Source organism: Amborella trichopoda, chromosome 5 (genome assembly GCF_054954075.1).
Source record: "Amborella trichopoda isolate Santa Cruz 75 chromosome 5, AtrichopodaSantaCruz75HAP2 v2.0, whole genome shotgun sequence".
Lineage (NCBI taxonomy): Eukaryota > Viridiplantae > Streptophyta > Magnoliopsida > Amborellales > Amborellaceae > Amborella > Amborella trichopoda.
The window spans coordinates 42,675,279-42,692,548 of NC_142340.1; the positions used below are offsets into that span (position 1 = coordinate 42,675,279).

Sequence of the window (17,270 nt, forward strand, 5' to 3'; positions counted from 1 at the left end):
CAGCTTCAGGGACTGTCCCTTTAACAGCCAGTAAAGGTATTGAAAATCCCAGCCCCTCCTAAGATGCAAGCTTTTAGATGGTTCACGTAAGTGTTGACAGTTGACCATTTATTGAACATAGGCATCCTTACAGGTTCATACCAAACCATTGCATTCTTCGCAAGGACGCAGCAAAGTCTGTCCCTCATCTGCAAATCTCGCCTTTGGAGTCTGCTACGACAAGGCATACCTCTCTTCATCTTCTGCCCCTGCTGGTTGACCAGGATCTTAACGGACGACACGGTTATTTCGCATTCATACCTTTATTCTGTTCCAAATTCTTCCATTTATTCGGGGAAAAGGGAGAGGGCAGGCCTTATGCAAATATTTTGTGAGCGGGGCAACTCTTCCTCTTGCTCTAATGCAAAGGAAGACTGGCTTGAGTCTAGGGGCTAAGACCTAAAAGCAACATCCTTCTGCTCGTAAATAGCCTCACTGGAACCCGGGTGCTCTTCCAGTTTGGATACTTGACGAGCTTCTTGTGCTCCTTTATTCAGCATGGAACGGTAGATGTTTCTCCGTTTTCCACTTGGATGGTCGCTGGCCCCTCGGATGAAGTCGTTTTGGCCCTTTAAGTTTGACTTTCCAGGTGCGTAGTGCAGGTTATTGAGTTTATGGCGCCCCCTCCTTTTGGCCCAGCTCCCTCAGCCAGCCAGCCTCTCATGCACTCTCCTCGATGTGCCAACACTAATATTCCTTTCCCATGAAAATCCTCACCTGGAGCATCTGGGATCTAGGAGACCCTGTTAAGCGCAACTCTGTTTGAGTCTTCTGTCTTAAACACTAACCCTCTGCTCTAGCCTTAGTTGAAATGAAGCAACCTCAGCCTACCCTTCATCAAATTCGTCAAGTTTTGGGCACCACGTTGTGCCAATGGCTTGCCCTGGGGGCCCTCAGGGCTTCTGGATGCATTTGGGTCTTCTGAGACTTGGCCCTCCATACCCTCTCCTCTCATATTGCCACTTTCTTGGTCTCTATCGCTCTCTCTGGAATCTCAGATGGTCTGCCCTGGAAATTTACAATAGTCTATGGCCCTAACTCGATTTCCCTTAGGGACTACTTTTGGGCGAAACTTGACATAGTTGCTTCTATGGCCCCTTTGATGTGGTGCATAGGAGGTGACTACAATTTCACCAAATGGTCCTTCCACTGTAAGTCTACCCTTAGAGTCAAATAGAGCATGCTAGATTTCTCCGACTTCATCTTGACGAACAACCTTATTGACATTCCCCTCCAAGGAGCTTATTTCACCTGGTCAAACCACTTCTTTGCCCCTTCCCTATCCAAACTGGATCGTCACATCACTAGTATGGACTGGGATGCCATGTTTCCTAGTTCCCACGCACAAGGCTTAAAAAAATGCTGGGTGAGGTGGCCGGCCTGGACGCTTGGCACAGCGCCTAGGCAGGCACCTAGAACCTCGGGTGCCCTATAGTGAAAATTCTTCAGATATATGCATATATTTGCTGTCCAAACGCACATATATGCATATTATTATGTTAATTTTGCAAGTTTTTGCATTTTTATGTATTGTAGCTAACTTTTCTTATGTAAGCATATCGTATGTTAAGAATAAACATGTTCAAAACTTCAAATCATGGAAAGCTAGTGAAAAAAAAACTTAAAAAAGTCCAAGTCTCCTACTCTACATATTCCATTATCACATGGACCCCAAGTCTTAAACAAACTTACAAGAGTATACAAACCAATAGTCCAAAAAGGCGAAAAATCTAAAGTCCAAATGTCCAAACCAAGATGGTGCGATAAAGGTGAAATACGAAAGAAGAGAGAGAGGACATCTTCATTTCTCTAATCATCATCAATCAGAATCAGAATCAACATCATCACTTTCATCTCCATCTGAATCGGGGCCGTCACCATTAGAATCGTCACCCTCTTCAACATATTACTTTTCTTCCTTAGTTTTTTCTGAATCTGCCTCTCCCTCCTCTATCTCCCTTGCCCTTTTTGAATTACAAACAACAGTTGTTGATCGAGTGGCCCTCCTAAGATCAAAAGCTAGACCCGAAGCCTCCTCGACCATATCCGAGGTCAAACGCTCCCAAGGGAAGGCCTGTTCAGCACCAGGGTCTTTAACGAACCACTCAGAAGCATTCTCCTTGTCTTTTGAAGCAATGGGATCCCTCTTTTGTTGGTTGAACTTCTCCTTGAGCCTCTGATTCTCTCTAACAATATACCAAGTTAGTAAGCTTCCTTTGCTCAAGCCTATTTCTTCTCTTTGTGTGCATCTATAAGAAAAAGTGCATGAGCACTTCCACTAATTGATCCATCTATTAGTAATGTATTATATGTTTGTATCTTCTATAGTAGAAAAATAAGCTTGTAAACAAGAAAAGAACATAAAATACTGTCTCAAATGAACTCCAATTCCGCTTATAACTGAAAGAGATAATTGTCATACTCAGTACCTGAATAGCCATCTTCTTGAGTTTTGGAGTGCTACTCCCACGCCGGCTTCACCATTGGGTTGCAATTTGTGAGCAACCATTATAATAATGTAAGTTTTAACATTATTATAAATAGGGATTGTATAGTAGGACACCATCTATTTTTGTTACAAGGAGGTCACAATTACTCCTAGCCATTAGATGTCAAATTAGATGGTTTAGGGTGTGTCATGAAGTTTAAGAATTTTTTTTTAAAGCTTAAGTCTAGTCAATGACTTTCTTACAACCCCCCCGATTTGATATCTGATGGCCAAAAGTGTTGGTCTCTTTTATATACTATTCCTCATAAATAAGTCTAGCAAATTTAAAATACAATATTAGTTATTAGTAACTTGAAAGAAATTTTCAAACAAAATATATATTTGGATCTGATGTGCTCCTCTGTCTTAGTGCCATTTCTTTCTTGAATGATGTCAAAGCACACTACAAAATGAGTTCTTCAGCTAATATCTTGGATTTCTGGATTAGGAACTAATCTCTCAATGCACTCATTAAAACCATCCATTAGTATATCTTCTCTCAATATCTAGGTCAACATAAAAGAACTTGGGGTTCAAGTAGTACCCCACTACATGCAATGGTCTATGAAGCTGCTTATCCCACTTGTCGTCCATAGCCAGATTGGGCAGTACTTGACCTGATCATGGCCAAAATTCTCTATAATCCTTATTAGCTCCTTCAAATGCATCATATATAAAGCCCATAGAGTGCTTCTCAGCATCAGCCAAGCTCAAGACCTACACTAAGGTTAGAAATACTATTATGGCCTGCTTTACCCCACGCTAAAAATATTTAGAATGAGTAACATCGCGAGCCTTCTTTCCCTTGGCAACTCTAGACCACCACACTTGCTCCAATTCTCTGAAGCAAACATAGTAGTCAATGAGATCCTCCTTTTATGCATGGTCTTAAGACTAAGGTAGGCAGTGGCAAATTTAGTGACCCCATGCCTCACTAGGTCCCTCTTCTTTGTAAACTCGCGTATCATGCTTAGGGTAATTATGTGGCTGTATATGAAGATTCTAACGTCCTTAGTCTTAGAAAGAATTCCTTTAATAGTAAACATATCACCAATAGCCTCCAGCATAAGATTATGCAATATGCAGCACAAGGGGTCCAAAATATGTGAGGCCTCTTCTGGTGAAGCGAATGATATACATCTAAATTAGGAGCAGAATTATCTGTGACCACTTGAACTACGTGCTCTTTCTCAACCTCCTCAGTGCCCTTATCAATAAAGAAAATATATAATGAGCATCATGAACCTTAGTAGAAGCATCAATGGAGCGCAAAAAAACTGTACCCAAGGGACAATTTACCAACAAATTCATGATACATCTCCTACCACTCTATAAACCGGTTATTATGGAAGCCCCAAATTGAACCCACCATCCTTATGGGTTGTGTGATATTCCTCGTGGTGCTCAACCTCTTTCTTCACTAGTGGCTAACTAAGCTCATATTATGGAGTTGGACCTTTCAACCCTAGCAGCATTGTAGGGAAGTTGTTCAAGAGAGTAGCATTAAAAGAAACGGCCGCATGGTAAAACCATTGAACAATCTACTGAACTACCTAGGTTCTATCTTCCTTCTTAAATCTATTTTCAAGTGTCATTTGCTTTTTCCCCTTACCTTTCCCCGTTCTCACTTATTGTTAGTTGTAGAAAAAGTACAAATAGGACATTTCATACAAGGCCTCTTAGATCTAAAACCCCTCTTACTTTTAGAACTCTGAGAAACCGCCACTTGGCCTACCTCCTCTTCTCCTTCGCCCTCATCAGTGTCATCATCATAAAAAATATTGACCCCTAGTCTCAGTTTTGGTATATCATTTTTTTTTCAGCGTACTCACAAATCTCATTGTTTACAAGTTTGAGAGCCTTTTTACATGGGGCAACATCACCTCTAATACCAGCAAGATATGTCTTGAATCTATTTATGCTGGTATTAGAAACATGTCCATAGAAATTGCACATAATTTTGTTTTTATCATTTTTATCCGGGTTTACACAATTCTTCCATCCTGGATCTCCACTAGTAGACCCCATAGAAGACATCTCAAATCTGAAAAAGGATCTCAAATATAGATGATAAACTAACCTTTTTACCTAATCTGTGCTCTTCGATGTTTGTGATGTCAATCGAGCTACAACTCACCTCAAAAGTCTTCTTTTACCTCCACTAGAGCCCTAAAAAGATTCCAATAAGAAAATATAAGCTTTTGGATGCTTATTCAAACCTGAAATAGTTTTATCGATTCCTTGAAATAAGTGTAATCACTTGACATAGGGCTTATAGAGTTATTTTTATTTTAATTATGTTTTTTAATTTTTATCTTGGGGGGTTTAAATTACCCCCCAATACTCTTTTAAAATCTATATCACATGAGATCCCTTAGGGGCTACTTTAAAGACAGGAAAAGGCCCATGGCCCTCAACGCCTGCTCAGGATTGGCGTTCGGCGCCCGCCTGGGATGTTTGGATGGGCACCAAGGTACTGGCGCCTAGGGAGCGACACCTAGGCCTAGGCCTATGCATGTGCCCTCGGGCCCCTTGGGTGCCTAGGTGAGCACCTAGGTGTTAGGCGGATTGTTTTCTAAACATTGCCCATGCCTGAGGTTTACCCAAACCCACCTCTAATCATCGTTCGATCCTCCTTGGCACTCGGCCTATCATTCGAGGGTTTCATTTTGAACTTGTCTGGCTCAAAGAGCCAAATTTCCTCTCTTTGATTCCTTCCCGGTGGGAATCTTACTCTAATTTGGTCCATGGTTGGGTTGGATTCTGTCTTCAAAGAAAACTACAACTCTTCATGGTCTCCTGGAAAAGCTGGTGCCGCCAACTCTTGGGCAACTGCCAAGCCCAAAAGAAGCCTTGCTTCAAACCCTCCAGGATTGGGACCTCATTGAATAAAGTTGACCCTTGACCCCTGATGAACGACACCTAAGATCTTATTCCAAGCGAAACTACTAGCTCCTCCTTAGAAGGGAAGAGATCTTGTAGTTCAAACATTCCAAAGTCAAATGTTTCAAATTTGATGACCACAATTCTGCCTTTTTCCACAAGATTGTTGACTGCAGAAAGCCTGACAATACTATCTCCCAAATCAAAGTCGGAACACAAGTTTTAGACCCAGCCTCCCTTAAAGAAAATTCTATCATCGACTTTTTTACGCAGCTCTTTGCAGCTCCTTCTTGCCCCAGACCAAGGATGGCTGACTTATCCTTCGTTACTATCCCAGCTGACTTATCCTTCTTACTATCCCTCCTAAGAAAGCGGTTTGTCTCAACCGCCCGTTCTCCGAAAGGGAGATTTTCAAGGCCATCAAAGATCTCAGCCAGGATAGAGCTCTGGCCCCTAATGGCTGCCCAGTTGCTCTCTTCAAAACCTTTTGGAGCTCTCTTCGGCTTGACCTGCTCTCTTTCTTTGAGGAATTCCACGGTAGAGGGGTCATTCATAGGGCCATGAAAACCACCTTTATTGCCTTGGTCCCAAAATTGAAGGGACCGTGGAACTCATAGACTTCAGACCCATTACTCTTATCAAGAGTTCCTACAAGATCCTCTCCAAGATCCTTGCTACCTGCCCAAGAGGGTCCTCGATTGGGCCATCTCTCCACCCTAGGGGGCCTTCGTTAATGACTGCAGATCTTGGACAGTGCTTTAGTTGCCCATGAATATATCCACTCTAGGCATTTGTCTAATATCCTAGGTGTGGTTATCAAAATGGATTGGGAGAAGGCCTATGACCGCGTCGACTTGTCCATCCTAGAGGAAACATTTTGCAAGATGGGCTTCCGGGACAGATGGAGGGCTTGGATTCGCGGCTGCATATCGAATCCCTTCTTCTCTATCCTCATTAATGACTCGTCCAAAGGTTACTTCCTTTCCTCAAGAGGTCTCAGATAGGGAGATTCTATCTCGCCCTTCTTGTTTGCTTGTATTAGCCGAAGTCTTTTTTTTTTGAGAAATGTTAACTTTGTATTATGAAAAAGAGGGTGACAGGGTACATACATGGAAAACCGAGAGAACCCTGAGGGTGGGTCTCACGGGAAAAGGAGAAATAGAAAGAAGAGAGGCCCAGGCTTATAAAGTTGCCTGTAACCTATACATCATGGAGACGTAAGAGTGAGAACAAAAGAAAAAGAGAGCAAAAATGAGCTGCTGGGGTATAGCTCGTGTCCAAAAACGGGGTGCTTTAAGGGGTTGCTTGTAGGCTGCAATGTTTCCTAGCTCCGTCTTTCACTAACAAGTCCGCGAGTTCGTTTGACGTCCGCCAGATATGCCTCCAAGAGGCGTCCGTATCCCTGCATAAGTGAGCAATCTCATCAAATATATGAGTAAGATACCAAGGTGGTGGAGCTCTTCCGTTAGCCCATGCTATCATGTTTTTGGAGTCTCCTTCAACTTGTAATTTGTTGCACCCTTCTAAGTTGGAAGGATCTTGGGCCCATGAGCAGAGCCAATGCTTCGGCAAATTGTGAGTCATGGCGACCAAGTTATTCAGAGAAGGTGAAAAGTATCTGTTTGTTATGGTCTCTGAAAATCCCACCCACCCTTGCATGGCCAGGGTTCCCTAACGCGCAACCATAAAAGTTGAACTTGATGGTGCCTTCAGGTGGGGCCTGCCAGTTATTGGTTCTCTTGGGTTTACAAGGCCTGTGTTTGAGTATATTTTGCCAATTTGAGAGGAATGAGTGGCTGCTATGCCTGAGAACATTTTGTGATTTGTGGCCCAAAAGGTGACTTGAGAAGTGATCTTGTGGAAGAGAGCTTTGGAGTTATTAGATTGTCCCTTGAAGATCCTAGAATTTCTCTCTATCCATAGGCTCCATATAATTGCAGCAACTATGGCTGGCTTTGTGCAGGATACCACGGTGATAAAATTCCTCGAAGAAGCTATGGAAGTCTAGGCTGAAAGATTCTCAGAATCTAAGGAAAGGGGCAACCGGGAAACCGTGAAGGCTTGGGGCTTTATCTTTAGGTAGGTCCTTGACTGCATTGAGGATTTCTTCCTCGCTAAAAGGTCTTTCTAGCCATGAAGCCTTCTCAGGCGGGAGGGACAAGAAGTCTAAATGAGTCATGCGGGGCCTACTTGCTCGGGGGTTGGAATAAAGGGATTGGAAGTAAAGTACTATGGCCCTTTCTATGCTGACGGGATCCGTAAGAAAGTTGTCTCCATCTTTGAGGATGGAGATAGTGTTATCCCTCCTGCTGCAGTTGGTGATTCTGTGGAAGAAACCAGTATTAAGATCACTAGTTTTCAACCAACTTATTCTAGATCTCTAGTACCAGTATACTTCCTCTTTCTGCAAGACAGAGAAGTATGCCTGTTTGAAGGAGGACCTTTGGGATGCTTTGGAAGTTGAAACAGATCTAGTTTCTTCTAGCAGGTCCAACTCCTTGATGGAATTCAGAAGAGAGCTTTTGGTTTGAGAAAAGTTACAACGGATAGATTTGCTCCATCCCTCCTCATGGGAAGCTTTGAGAAGTTGAAGCTTCGATTGTAACTTATACCCTAATCTGCAAGAGACCATGTGGGAGAGAGTTCCACCAAAGAGGGAAAAGAGCGGGCAAAGTGTCCTCCTGGAGCCACGCCAGCTCAAAACGGAAAGGCTTTGGGCCTGACGGGGTGGTTGAGGTATCTAACAATATAGGGCAATGGTCTGACGCAGGCTTGGGAAGGGCCAGAGAGTCAGGGAAGTATTCGCCCCACTGAGTCGATAGGAGGAATCTAGTTTGGATAGGGAAGGTTCAGTAGAATGACTAGACCAAGTGAATCTGTTTCCTTAGAGTGGGGTGTCCATGAGATCATTCCTGGAAATGAAATCGGAGAAAGCCATCATCCTACTAGACACAGAGGGGTTATGATTCTTCTCATGCGACCACCTAGTGGTGTTAATGGCTCCTCCCAAACACCAAGCTGGGTGGGGAAGGCTGGCGATCTGATCAAGTTCCTCCCACATCAATAATCTATGAGACGAAGAGTTAGGACCATAGATAGCTGTAAACTGCCAGGGGAGGCCGTCACTGTTTCTAAGGAGGAGGACCGAGACCGAAAAGTCCCCAACTATCGAGGACTTTAAGGAGTGTTCAGTTGGGTTCCAAATGACCCAATCCCTCCTGAGGCCCCTTGTGACGATTTGGCCAGCCATTGGCAAGGCTCCCTTCCTCAAGACCGTTCTGATTAGCCTGAGGTTAGGTTCTGGTAGTTAAGTTTCCAGTAGAGCAATAGCAGAGGGTCGGTATTTCCGGGTAAGGTACCTGACAACCTTCCTTTTAGAAGGGTGTTCCAGACCTCTGATATTCCATGTGATGATCTTCATGGACAAAGAAAAGAGGGGGAGGAGGAGGCCAATCTGGATGACCTCCTAAGTTTAGATTGAGAGGTTGGGTGAGATGTTGGGCTTACGACAATTCCTTGAACAGAGAGTGAGGAATCGAGGTTCAGGAGCTTTCTATTGCCTTTATTCCTCACCTTGAGGCGAGACTCTGCATCAGCTTGGAGGAACCGGTGAGCTGGGCCTTCAGGGCCATTATATTCGAAACCCATGATTCTGTACATATCCCGCATGCGCTTTGAGTGGTCGGTGTTTTCCTTCTCAATATGGTCGGGAGCGATGCCGGCTGCTATGGAGGGGGGAGTGGGTGAGGGTTCCTCTACCTCCGAAAGTTGCAAAGGTGGAGGGAGGTTAGGGTAGGGATCACAAGGCGAGCTAGGGGGTAGGAGAAGAGAGGGGAAGGACGGCTGCGGGTAGAGAGGACGGGCAAAGCAGGGGAAAGAAGGAGACGAAGGAGGAGGAAACGGGAGGGACGGCAAAAAGGGTGAGCCTGAGACGAACCGGGAAAAGGGAAGTTATAAGGATCCAAGGAGGGACCCGAGGGGGGAGAAGAGGAGAGAAGGTGGGGGGAAGAAGGGGAAAAAAAGGGAAAAGATGGTGATAGGTAGGGATAGGTGGGTGAAAAGGCACAACAGAGGAAAGCAAGGTTAGGGGATGACCGGAGGAGAGGTTGGAAGAAGGGTAAAAGGGAGGCAGAGGCAGAGTCAGAGGAGGGGTCAGAAGAAAAAGCATAAAGAAAGCTCAAGGCGCGCCTGGGATCAACCATTCTTGAAGAGTTAGAGGCAGCAGGGGAGGGGAGAAGGGAGTAGCGGGACCAAAAGCTAACAGGGGTGGGCACAGAGAGGTCCACTTGGGATGCGCTGACCTGCTTGACTTGGGGGTTGGAAGGGGAAGATCCAGCCGAGACCTCTTGAGGGGAGAGGGAAGGGAGGCCTCGGGCAGCAGGGGAGCAGAAGAAGGGAGGGAAGGGGAGGAAGGGCCAGAAAGGGGGTGGGAAACAAGTAAGGGAGGGAGGAGGAAGAGAGACCAGGAAGAGGAGACTGGAGAGAATGAGAGGATTTCGCTAGTGGCAACAGAAGGCGGCTGCTAGAGGGCGGGGATAGAAGGAGCTGCTGCGCCAATCGAGGCGAGGGAAGGTGAAAAGAAAGGGGGCAGACCAACTGGTGGGAGGGTGAAAAGGTAGGGGGAGGCGATGCTGGATGCGTGTCCGGGCACATGTCCACCTCAGGAGAAGGGCAGGAGGAGTTTGGGCCGGGTCGGGTAAGAGGATCTACCTGCCGCTTAGGGGGCACTCGGAGTTTGGGCTAAGAGGATCTACCTGCCGCTTAGGGGGCACTCGGAGTTTGGGCCAGGTAAGAGGATCTACGTGCCGCTTAGGGGGCATTCGGAGTTTGGGCCGGGTAAGAGGATCTACCTGCAGCTTAGGGGGCCTGAGTGCCGAGGAAGCTGGGAAGATCGAAGAAGGGGAAGGGGAGGGAGGCAAGGCCAGTTGGCTGGGAGAAGGGGAGACTGGGGTGCAGGTGGCGGGACGGGGGTCCTCAAAGCTAAAGGGGTTGGGTGGGGAAAGGTCAGAACAGTCTACGGGGGCAGTGGGCGAAAGATTGGTTTCAAGGCTCGAGGAAGTTTGATAGCTGGCAGGGGATGGCCGTTGACTATCGCCAACCGAGGGGAGGCAAGGGGAGACGTCAACAGCTACTGACTTCGGAGAGGAAGTCGGCAGAAGGAGAGAGGGGGCTGCGATACCATCATTGGAAAATCGAAACGAGTAGACGTAAGGTTGTGGCCGCGGATGGGTCGAAGGGATTTGTGGCTTCAAGTTTCTCCGCCGGCGACGACAATTTTCCGTTAGACCGTCGACCAACCTCTGGAGTCTTTACAGACAGGGGAGGGACAAGGGGTGTTCCAGAGAAAGTGACAGGAGGGTGGCGAGGCGAACTACCAACAGATAGAGACGGGGAAGAAGCGATCTTCCACCTGTAACCAGATGGACTTAGGAATGACATGGGGATCGAGAGCTTCCACTAAAAGGCGGATAGAGCCCAAAGGTAAGGTTTCGATCGATTTCCAGAGGATGGAAACCAGGGTACCACAGGTTGCAGCTAGTTTCTTGAAGGTGGATGGGGACCAAGCGTGTAGGGGAATGAAGTCTAGAGTCAACCACATCAGTTGTTGCTTAAAAGAGCCTTCCTCCGGTGTCCAAGGCCTGAGGAGGCAAGAGGCCCCTTTGAACTATTTAGGCGAGGGATCCTGGATAATATGCTTGGCCAGGTCAGGAGATGGGCAAGAGAAAGTCCCCCCCCCCCCCCCCCCCCGAAATATTTCGGCACGTGATATTGGGGTCACCCCAAAGGGTTTTTGCCCACTTCTCAATGCCTCTAACGTTGTCATGACGGGACAAATTTCTCTATAAATGACACTTGGAGCTCCTGCTTGCGAAGTTCTGTCACTTCCGGCGAGGTAATGATGCAGGGAGGCTGGGGGGTCAGAGCCACCGCCTCCTGCGAAAAGCTATTAGGGATGGCTGATGGAGCTGAAGGAGGGGGAGAAGCAGGGGAGGAGGCAACGACCTCCCTGAAAGAAGAGGGTTTAGTGCTGCCTTGGGGAGGACCTGGCTAAGAAAGGTTATCATTTATGGGGAAAGAAAGAAACCGGCAGAAATTCTTCCACAGGAGACGAACGTGAGGGTGCAGGAGAAAAGCAATCAGCAGAAGGAGGAGAGGGGTAGAGCTTGTAGATCTGTTCCCAGCTGAGGTGCAGGAATCCTTTTTGTTCCTCTGAAGAAAGAGGTGTGGTTTCCTTGTTCCTAGCTTCTGTAAGCGAGGCTACCAGACGCTGGTTTACCTGAGCTCGTAGTTCTCATCCTTTTCTCTAGCAACCATTTCCTTGTGTAGGCTTTATTCGTCTACTAAAGAGGAACCTAATTGAGATAGGGCCCGTTCTTGCTGCTTCCTTCGCGCTTGGTCTTCCTTGGCTTGATTTCTTCAGCGAGGGGAGGGACGAGGTTAGGGCTTCTGCTTGCTCCCAATGTGCAAAGAGGTCAGGAGAGGGAAGGGACAGTGCCGAGATGGCGTGAGGGAAAGCAGGGAGACGAAGTATGAGAGAGAGTGAAGAATAGGGTTAGGGTTTAAATGTGCAGAGAGGGAAGAGGATCTTAGTTAACATACATTTTGAATGTGGTATTAGCCGAAGTCTTTAGTAGACCATAACTAGATTGTACCAACATGGCCTCCTGGAAGGGTTCTAAATTGAGAATCAAGGCCTGGAAATTTCAACCTCCGATACACCGACGACACCCTCCGCTTTTGTAGAGTGACCACTCAGCAGATTGACTCCTTGCTCCTATTTCTCAAATGCTTCGAGTTGTCTTTGGGGTTCAGGGTGAACATGGCCAAGTCCAAGATGATTGGCATGTCAAAGCGGAAGCCATCAATCCCTCGCTGAGCAAGGGAGATGCAAAGTCGACAATCTGCCATCATCCTACTTAGGCTTGCCACTTGGCCTTGGTCAGCTTAAACAATGGCAGTGGGGGCATATCATCGATAAATTCGAGTGGATACTCGCTGGATGGAAGGGGAGTTCCTTCCTCGGTGGGTAGAATCATGCTCATCAAGGCAACCTCTTGAACTTCCTACATCTTTCAGATATTCCCTTTCCCATATGCCAGCTTCAGTCATGGCTCATCTCGAGCAGCTAATGAGATACTTTCTCTGGTTGGGGCTGTCGGGCGAGGGGGGTAGCAGAAAGTTTCACCTCTTCTCCTAGGACAGAGTTTGCCAGCCTAGACATCTCGGTGGCTTAGGCATCCGTATCCTCACAAGAAACAATACGGATCTCCTTGAAAAGTGGTGGTGGCGCCTACTCACCTGAGAGAATCAACTGTGGCAAGTGAGCTTTCGCCACAAGTACTGTTGTGATACTTCTAGGTTGCTGTCTAGTTGTAGGGCTAACAGTAGATCCTCAGGAGTATGGAGATGTCTCCTCTGCTGTTACAACCTCTTCAAAGCTAATTTCCGGTTCCGTCCTCAGCAGAGCAACAGGGTCAAAGTTTGGTCCGACCTATGGATAGGCAACTCTACCTTGAAGGACCGGTTCACCAACCTTTACCTCCTAGCCAGTAACGGGTGAGGCCACTGTGACTGAACACTTTGATCCCTTGGGCTCCTCTAGAAGTTGGAACCCCAATTTTAGGAGGCCTCTTGCAGATCACGAAATGGCTGACTTCTTGATTCTTTCCTCCCTTTTTCAATTAATCTTCCTTCCTTCCCATGGGGAGGATTGTATCATTTGGTCTCCGGCCATTTTTTGGTTTCCTCCCTCTACCATATACTCCAAATTCCACTAACCTTCCCAGCTCTTCCCCTTCCATCGTCTCCAAGGCCTGTCTCCCCATTATTTCCCCAAAAGTTCACATATTCAATTGGATTGCCTTGTCCGAAAGAGCTCTAACAGTGGACAGCTCTAGAAAAGGTGACTGCCGATCCCTAACAGATGCGTGACATGCACAGCGGAGGAAGTAACCAACGCCCACCTCTTCATTCACTGCGACCTGGCCTGGACTGTGGGGGGATTAATCCAGCTTTTCAACTGGTCATGGGTGACTCTGAGATCAGTCCCGCACCTCTTCAGCTCCCCCTCTACCCTCTTCCATGGTCTAAATTGGGCATCCTTCTTTGGAAGGCCTCTGTGGTAGCCACATTGTAGGTAATTTGGATGGAGAGGAATAACAGGACTTTTTGCGGCAAGAGGGCATCTGCTGGAGGCCTTGAAAGATTGGGTTAGAGTGTTGGTAATCTTCTGGGCTAGAAATCACAAGTACTTCAGGCACTTCTCTTGCTTGGATTTCCACCCAGGAATGGCAAACCTTGTTATACTTAAGGCCCACCTTCACCCATCATACTTCCCTTTGGAGACCACATGAACTTGGCCCATCCAAACTAAATTTTGATGGCTGCTCTTTGGGCAACCCGGGACCAATGGGCATAGAGGGCATTATTAGAGAAGGATGCTCGCACTCTTTTTTCTTTCTCGAAGTTCATAGGGCATGCAGATTCCAACACAGTGGAGGCTCTTGTGCTTCTCAAAGGTCTAAGGAACTTCAACCCTGGTTGGCATCCAGTTAGGCTATAGAGGGGACTCCAAAAACGGTATCGCATGGGTCTCAGGATCCTCACCTTGCCCTTGAAGATTAGACACATTTTTAATGAAATATTTTATATTTGCAGGCCTATGTTTGTCTCAGGGAAACATACTTGGTGTGAGGCCAACTTGACAGCAGATGCCCTTGCTAAAGGAGCTACGTGAGAATACGCACAGGGAACCTTTTTGAGCACCTTTTTGTCCTTCCGGTGCCCATCACCATTTAGATGTACCTAGTGTCCAGTTATTTTTTGGATGTATAGCATTTTTTGGAGCTAACTGTACTCTTTGTATCGAGCGCCTAGCTTGTATCTAGTTTCCTGTAATATTTTTCTCTTAATACCAAATGTTAACAGTTTCCCCCAAAAAACTAAAAATAAAATAAAATGAAAAAATCTGTCCCTCATCTCATGGTCCATTGCAAGGTAAGCACCGCAATTGGGCATTCCTTTATCTACCTATTTGGCTTTTCATGGGTTATCCCATCCTCAGTTGAAGGATACTTGATCAATGGTATACCACCCATACCCAAATCTGGACAGTTGCTGTGGAGAACTGTATATACTGCAAATTTTATGGAATCTATGACTTCTGTGCAGCAGCCACTCTTTCAAAGGGATACAGTCAGAAACCCAGCAAATAATCAACAAGATCAGAATAGTTACAGCATCATGGTCCACTACTAGTAAGGAATTCAGGGGTCGGGCACTCTTCAATCAGTGGCACCCGTTGCCTGGAGGATTACCTGTAAAACTCAATATTCTGGAGTTTGAGATCCACCCGTGGTACCATCCAGCTCAAATTTGATGATCTAGAGGCAACCCAGGCCCCTCAGGTGTTTGTAGTGTCTTTCACAATGATAAGGCGAAGGACTGCTATCATTTTATGTATGTATTGGCTGCGTAGATGCCACTGAAGCTGAAGCGAATGCTCGAAAAACAGGCCTTTGATTGCATGATCTAAGTTGGGATTCTTTGGTAGTGGAAGGGGATTCGTCTAATGTCACTCTATGGGAAAAAGGAACAGAAAGACCACTCTACAAGACCTGTTGGAACCTTCTCTGAGATTTTAGATAGAACCTCTAATATCACAGGGCTGACTAAACACATTTGGAGAGAGTCAAGGCCTGATAGCCTAGCAAAAGAAGGAGACAGCCAACTCGGTCATATCACACCCATAATCTGAAGTCTATAGAACTCTTGTTGAAGTTAACAACAACAACATCATCATCATCATCTTGATGGATCCTGACTAATCAGTTTTCAACATCTGTAATTCCAGATTAATCCCTTTCTTTTCACCCTTTTTTTGTTCCTTTTATCTGAAGACTTAAAAAATTATTGGCTGCAGTTGACTTACAATTATTTGTCCTATTCAGCATGCATTTTTGATAAACTGTCCTCTTTTTGTTAAGTAAAAGGCAATAAAAAGAGATTGAGTTGATATGCTTGCATTGTTGTGCGATTTACCATGCAGTGAAAGAATGGGCTAGTGATGCACTTCTTGGATTGGGAAAAGGTGCACCCTTTTCACTTTGTGTGACGGCAAAACATTTCTCAGAAGTTGCATCTTCACACGGGAACCATGAACATCATCTATCAAAGGCAAAATTTGGCGTCTCCCATTGTGGTTTTGTTTGATTTCTTTATTTATTTGGTAGATATGGTTTCTTTTGCTTTATTTTGTGATTCCAAGGTAAGACATCTTGTGTTATCTTTCTTATATCGCACACTAGAGTGGGAAAGTTCAATCATCAAGATCTATTGCTTACTCATGTCCATTGGAAATTTGTGCTTGTCCAGTTACCTGGTGTGATGAAGACTGAATATAGGATTGCAGTCAGGTCCTCCCTTCGGAATGATTTCACTGAAGGTGTTCGAGCAGTTCTTGTGGACAAGGATCAGGTTTCTTACATTTCAGTTCCCATAACTTAGTTTTCTTGGATTGCTGTTATTTTTTCAGAAGTACTGCTACCGATGAATGCACATGCAGGAATGAAGCTAATATAAAATGTCGAATGGGGAAAAAAAAATAAATAGCTGAAGGCTTGAGAAAAAGAAGAACTAGTAGCAATACTGTCATGAATGGTAGTTTTGAGAAAATAGAAGGTAGTTTAGAAAATAGAAGGTAGTTTAGAGAATATAGAAGGTAGTTTAGAAAATGGGATGCTTCTTGAACATGAACGAGCACATTTTCTTTTAAAGAGAAAAATATAAAGAAAAAAAAGAAAGAAACAGACTGCTAGTATTGATTGAAATTTTTTTGGAAATAGCTGCTCTAACTGACTTCTAGAGTGTTAATGACGTGCGAAACACTTATTCAGGCAAAGGTAATATAACATAAAGTTTGGTTTTTAGCTGGTTCTTTCTATGATTTTGCAGAATCCAAAGTGGAACCCTGCTCGTTTAGAGGATGTCGATCTAAGTGAAGTGGATTCTCTTTTTGAGCCTCTGCAATCTGAAACTGATGAACTACAAGTATAAATGTAAAACATGCTCGTGGCTTAAACACTTGGGCGTCTTAGACATGCCCATGCAAAATACCAGTTCAATAAGCACGGCTCAATTTTTTTTTTTAAAAAAAAGGTGTTACTTTCTCCCTTTTTTTAAGAGAATAAATCATTCATGTTTAAAATATTATGACAACGCATTATGAGTAGTTCGTAGGATTTTGAATTTGGGGGCTTTAATCAGGGTATTATAGTCATTATGCTTCAATATGCAACATGTGTAACACCCTTTTTTTAAGAGAATAAATCATTCATGTTTAAAATATTATGACAATGGATTATGAGTAGTTCTTGGGATTTTGAATTTGGGGGCTCTAATCAGGGTATTATAGTCATTACGCTTCAATATGAGACATGAATTGTGTCCTTATATTGGTGGGAACAAGAATATTTTTCTATCGAGGTTAAGGGCACAAAGGACGGCGTGATTTTGGAGCAAGGGGCAAAATTGTATATTCATTCATCAACTGTAGAGCCCACTTCCTAGAAATTGAGGGCACTTTTGGCATTAATTTTTTCATGAGGTGCTTTTGAAGTAGGGCTTTTCTTTAGGGAAATATGCAAATGAGTAAATGGTCTTAGTTGAAGGAGGTTACAATTGTTCTTGTTTGTCGGATTTTAAATAATGTAATTGTGTCATTGACGGCTCAATGTTCAAAAAGAATTTTTTGAATTGTGTGATGTTTAAGCCATCCAATTTGACATCTAATAAATAAGATCTAATAAATAGGATTGATTGACCTTGAAACAATGGGAAATAGTCTCATAGTACACATCTT

General features: G+C 44.9%; 1 protein-coding gene across 7 annotated transcripts in view; it reads left to right on the forward strand.

Annotated features, from left to right (window-relative positions):
• The window catches only part of LOC18434236 (ATP-dependent caseinolytic (Clp) protease/crotonase family protein), a 28,842-nt gene extending 12,088 nt beyond the window's left edge, over positions 1-16,754 (forward strand). For 4 of the 7 annotated variants that reach the window (XM_088868046.1, XM_006844311.4, XM_020667209.2 and 1 more), the window contains 3 exons: positions 15,459-15,586; positions 15,785-15,886; positions 16,364-16,754. In XM_088868046.1, coding sequence (XP_088724172.1) covers positions 15,459-15,586; positions 15,785-15,886; positions 16,364-16,465 — 332 coding nt within the window. In that variant the 3' untranslated portion in view covers positions 16,466-16,754. The remainder of the gene's footprint in view (positions 1-15,458; positions 15,587-15,784; positions 15,887-16,363) is intronic. The other 3 variants (XR_016056363.1, XR_016056361.1, XR_016056362.1) reach the window with 1 other exon arrangement.
• Positions 16,755-17,270: the final 516 nt, after the last annotated feature.